Raw genomic sequence first — 5,845 nt, 5'->3', positions numbered from 1 at the left:
TTGAAATGAAGAAAATAAGAAATGAATTTGATTGAATTAAATAATACAAAAAGAAAAAAATACAAGCATCATCATATGTAAAAACAGATAGATAGTTACCATAAGCCTAACTAACAATTTAATTAATCACCTCTCTAATAACCATTCTGACTATCAACTAACAGTGCACATTTCTGCCTTTAATACTTCCTAAAAATTAATAATCCAAAAATATGAACTAGTGATTCAAAATGTTACAAGATTCAAAATTACAAACTATTTTTAGTTAACGACTTATTTTCATATATGCTGGCCATACTAATCTAAGATAGATGATGGTAGTTACTTTCTTTCCATCCTCCTATGTCTTCTTCAATTAATTCATCTTCCACCTATGAATGAATTTCAATCAACCAAACATTAAACAAAATTTCAATTAACATTTTGCTATTTAGTGCACTATAATTAAGTTAATTAGCAATTGTTTTAAATGTAATAACATATATATATATTTACAAAAAATAAATATGATATATACCTTTGGAGTAAAAGTAATGGCAACATCAATTTCTCCACGATATGACTGATTAGCACGAATCACTCTATATTTAAGAGGTGGTAGCTTAGAAACTCCATTTTGTTCACCTTCAGCCAATAAATCTTTTACATAGATTCTATTTAAAGAATTAAACAAACAAAAATAATTAAGATTTAGTTAATGAAGTAATCATTAATGAAATATATAATACTATATATGTGGAAGACATTAGTCTTACATGGTTTGTCCAATGAAATCATCATCAGAAAATGTGTCTTTGTCCATTATTTTGAAAATGAGTTTGTTTTTATCACTTGATCCATGGTTTTCAACTTTGAAAATAAATTTTTCATCCCATACATGATTTCTGCCGCTACCTGCACCAAGAAAACATTAGAAAATTGTGTATTCATGACATATTTTTATGTCACATTGTTAAAATAGATTATTGTTTTAAGCACTACTCAAGGATGAAGTTAAATAAGCCATTATAGAACTAACCTTTAGCAATATTGCTCCTCTTCTCTTGTCCTTGATATTGTATCAAAACATAAGGATCCTCCATTCCACCTCAAAAAGGAGTTATGAACTTGAACATGTTTAAGAGTTTTTTAACCAATTATTAGAACACCAAGAAACTAAAAATAAAATAAGTTGAAAGCAAATAACACATTTAAGCAAACCTAATAATTGACTCTAAAATGCATGGAGAGAAACTTAAGTGTGATTATTGATTTTTAATCAATGATTGACTCTAAAATAAGTTATGAAATGTCCATAATATCAATTATTGATTTTTAATATACTTAAATGTTATATTTAGACTAAAACTAAAAGTAAGTTTTTCACTTTGGAAGAATCATATTTATAAAAAAAAAAAAAAAAAAAAAAAAAAGGGAAGAAGAATTTTCTATATACCAAAGAAACATGTGCCATTGAGGCCTTTAGCTTTGACAAGATGTACTTCCATGAATCCAATTGCCATTATCTTTGAGTCTACAAATTGTTTGTAATATGTCCTTGAAGATTAAATTTCTAAAAATTCTTGTTAACAAGTATATGTTTTTGGCTTTAAGTTGATTTTTAGTATATTTTTGGAAGGAGTTGAACCTTGTTTATATAGAGTCCTTAGCATGAGAAGCACCTAGAATATAATATAATAGGATGAAGACTTAGTATGGTCTTGTACAACAAATCAAAGGAACGATGTGAACCATACACGGTCAGCTATCTCAATCTTGGTCTTCCTTTTTCCAAAACTAAAATAAAGAATTGTCAATTGGCTTAAATGAAGTTAACTAGGTATTTCTTTTCTTTTTATAAAAAAACTTCAAGTCGGTAAATTTTAGTTCAACGGACGACAATGTTAATATTTTGAAGTCCGAATATTTTTCCTTCATTTAAATTTGAAATTTCACAGTTGTGTTTATGTATTTTAGATGATGTTTATTATTTCGTCAACAGATCATAAAAACTCAATATTATTATGACTTGTTTGTTCTATCTTGACCACCAATAAAACTCTTATGGAGTAGATAAAAGTAATAAATATATTATTTAGAGTTGTGTTATTTGATACACAAACTTACCATATAAGCAACAAATTATATGAGTAATGCAATTAAAAATATGGTTAATTATGTTCAATAAATAGTTATTTATATGAGTTAACACTTAAAGTGCTATTTTAATATTTCCAATAAATTTGTTTTGTTTGACAAGTGAAAAGGATCCTCAATATGTCGAGTTAAATGATAAGAGTTTAGATTTATAAACTCAATTTAACGAATTGAAATACAAAAAATTTGTGATAGACCACATTGGATATTTGTTAAGACTAGTCATTTTCTAGAGGGAAATATGAATAGGAAGGAAAGGTTATAGTAATGTCTATCTAATTCAAAAGGAAGTTTCATACGAGGACAACTACAAATAAATATATAGGGTCAAATCTATGGTGGATAAAAGAGACAATTTTTTTACTATGCACAAATTTATTTTTGTTATTTGATCAATAAATTTTACAATTAGATCAAATCATGTGACATATTAATTCATTTAGGTTTTTAAGTGTGAGTAAGATTTATAAAAGAGTGACTCACTAACATAATTTTACAGTTGTGGTTGAGATGTGACGTTTTACTCTCTCTTATAGTTTTGGAGCATTTGATCTCATATTTTTTTCGAGCTTTCTGAATATTCGAACAAATGATATCAGACCCATGGTTCGGCTTGATAGGGGAGCGAGAGTGGATTCTAGTATTGAATCAAGCTATAGGATGTGGGAACTCACACTTTGAGAAAAATTATTGGGTTTTAAGTACGAGTGATTACATTCACGTCGATTATGAATTATAAGAACATTAGATTTATAAGATAAGATAAATAATTCATTAACATAACATCTTAAAATATTTGTTGAGATGATGCGTCTCTCTCTTATGATCTTGAAATATTTGACCCGATATTTTTTTGAGTTCTATCAAACTCTCCAACACTTCAATAGTAATCAAATTTATTGATCTAATAGTAAAAATAATTTTACGATGATAATAGGTTTTTTCTTACTTGTGACAAATATTTTCCAACGTGGAATAGCAAGGTAATGAGATATGAATTAGTCCAGTCAATAAGGTTAAGAAGAAAGAGATGGAACATGACGTGCTGGCTGCTGCTGCTGCTGCTGCTGCTGCCTGTGTCATGTCATGGCAGTGATGCGAATCTTCCATCCTTCAATCAACAATCGTCTGTCTCTCCTTTACTTTTACCAAGTCTCACTCAGTCTAATGTCACATCTTCAAATTGTCCTTATTCAATTAGTAGGATTCTTCGAAATTCGATTCAAATTGTCCTTATTTAATTCTTAGAGATTTGTTTTTGGCAAAATTACACTACAGGTCCTTTATTTTATTTTATTTTTGTAATAATTTGATCATTTATTTTTTTTGTAACAATTTGATCATTTATCTATTTTTTATCTTATTTATTTATAAAAAATAAAGGACCAAAATGTTACAAATAAAAAAAGATAAATGACCAAACTGTTACAAAAAAAGGGAATAAAGTGTTACAAATAAAAAAAATTAAAGGATTAAAGTGTTACAAATAAAAGATCAAGAATCAAAGTGTTACAAAAAAAAGATAAAGGACCAAAGTGTTACAAAAAAATAAGATAAAGGACGTGTAGTGTAATTTTGCCTTTGTTTTTTCTATAATTAGTAGTAGTAGTAGTAAGATTTAATTAAAAATAAGCTTAAATATGTTACTAGTTCTAGCATATTTTGGTTTTAGTCCATGTAATTTTTTTTGTTTGGTATTAGTCCTTGCACTTTGATATAAGTTTGTTAACGTAGTTTATGATAAAATAATTTATAAAAATAATTTTCACTGGTGTGAACTTATAAAATAGCATAAAACCTAATTATATTGCATAAATTATTTGTATAAATTCAAAAATAAACTAATTCAAATGGGGCCAAATTATATAAAAAAATAATAAAAACTATGTCCCTTCTTTCAGGACTATATCCTTCTTGATGATAGTATAATTTAGTATTTTTTAGTACTGAAATACCATAAAAGACAAACATCAAATAGTACCCCAACGACACTTATTAAAGATTCAAATTTAGAAAGATTTTTTTTAGAAATGACATAGTCAATACAACAAAAAATTTAATTTTGGTTCCTTAATTAGTGCTTCATTAACAAGACTCTTAAAAATACGATTAAGGAGGGCGTATTGAATTGAGATTTTATGAGACAATTTTGGTAAAAAAAAGTCTTGATGATTTTATGAGATTTTGTTGGACTATATTGATTTTGTGAGATTTTAAAGACTTTTTTACAAAGACTTTTTTACAATCAAGATTTTTAACACAGGATTTGAATGGATTTTGAGAGATTTTTTCAAAAGACTTTTTTACGATCAAGATTTCATAACACTTTATATATTAGGAAACTTTTGTAAATTAGGAAAATTTTAAAAGAATCAATAAATTTTAATAAAAGAAATTATATTTTTTTGGGAATCCAAAGATTTAAAAAACAACCTTACATTTTTTTTTACGTATATGTTTTTTTTTTGGTACATTTTTACGTATATGTTATTTAATCACCAATAAAAAGGTTATCACCACCACCACCATTGATGGAAAATAGAAGCAGATGAATGTGTGACGAAAAAAATTTGTTTGCCGTTGTAATTAATCAAAACTTTGTAAAAAATATGTAGAATTTGTTAAAATATTTTTTTGCAAAAAAAATATTTGATAGGTAAAGAAGAAGAAGAAAACCGGTATAATGATGATGAAAGTAAAAAGTTTTGAAGAGTTTGAAAAATTCTCAAGGCTTTTGGGGAGATTGTTGAAAAAGTGAACAAAGAAAATAAGAAAAAACCGGATGCAGTGATGATGAACTGTGAAAGTAATAAAGAAGAAGAATAAATTTTATACAGATGAAAGTAAAAAGTCTTGGAGAGTTCAAAAAAGTCTCAAGGCTTTTGGTGAGATTGTTGAAAAAGTCTGTCAAGTGTATTTTCAACTAAAAAGTCTCTCAAAATCCATTCCAAACAAGAATCCATCAAAATCGGTAGACTTTTGAATACCAATAGACATTTTAAAAATAGGAACAAATCTCAATTGAATACCAACGGATTTTGTTGCCCTGAAAAAAAAAATCTTATTTGTCTTGATTGAATATCACAAGATTTATTTAACTTTTTTAAAAGTCTTGATTGAATACCTCAAGATTTATTTGTCATAAAAAAGTCTTTTAAAATCCCATGAAATCTCAATCCAATACACCCCCTAAATGTACAGTAATGGGTTGTACGACCATAATAATTTTAAGGCTTAAATATGTTACTAGTCCCTGGAGTTGTAGAATATTTTTGTTTTAGTCCCTGCAATTTTTTTTTGTTTGGTATTAGTCCTTCAAGTTTAAAAACTTTGTTTTTGGTCCCTAATATTTAGGGGTGTACGTGGGCCGGATTGGGTTGGGTTTGACCAAAACTAAAACCCGAACCACATATGATACTCCGGATTGGGTCGAAGAAAATAACCACCCATTATAACATTGGGCCGGGTTGGGTAAATCCACTAATTTCCGGGTTGGATTGGGTTGGGTAGTGGGTTACCCAAATTATTTTTCTATTTTTTTATATTAAATATTTAAATGTCGAATTATCATATTTTTTCATAAAAATAACTGAACCATATTATTTTCTTGAAAAATTGTGTAACTTTTTTCACTATAAAAAATAATCACATATTTTTCGTGTAAACCCACTAATTTACGGGTTAGATAGTTTGCTACCCAAATAATTTT

The 5,845-nt window shown here is 27.3% G+C and overlaps 1 protein-coding gene across 1 annotated transcript; it reads right to left on the bottom strand.

Annotated features, from left to right (window-relative positions):
• Positions 1-1,675, bottom strand: LOC123923284 (elicitor-responsive protein 1-like). Its single transcript, XM_045975972.1, has 5 exons — positions 1,436-1,675; positions 1,019-1,087; positions 756-894; positions 518-653; positions 1-371 (listed from the first exon to the last, which is right to left on the bottom strand). The coding sequence occupies exons 1-5, from the start codon at positions 1,500-1,502 to the stop codon at positions 303-305; spliced, it is 480 nt and encodes a 159-aa protein (XP_045831928.1). The 5' UTR covers positions 1,503-1,675; the 3' UTR covers positions 1-302.
• Between the last annotated feature and the right edge of the window lie 4,170 nt (positions 1,676-5,845).

Source organism: Trifolium pratense, linkage group LG4 (genome assembly GCF_020283565.1).
Source record: "Trifolium pratense cultivar HEN17-A07 linkage group LG4, ARS_RC_1.1, whole genome shotgun sequence".
Taxonomy (NCBI): Eukaryota; Viridiplantae; Streptophyta; class Magnoliopsida; order Fabales; family Fabaceae; genus Trifolium; species Trifolium pratense.
This window is presented reverse-complemented; position numbering and strand designations above follow the sequence as displayed.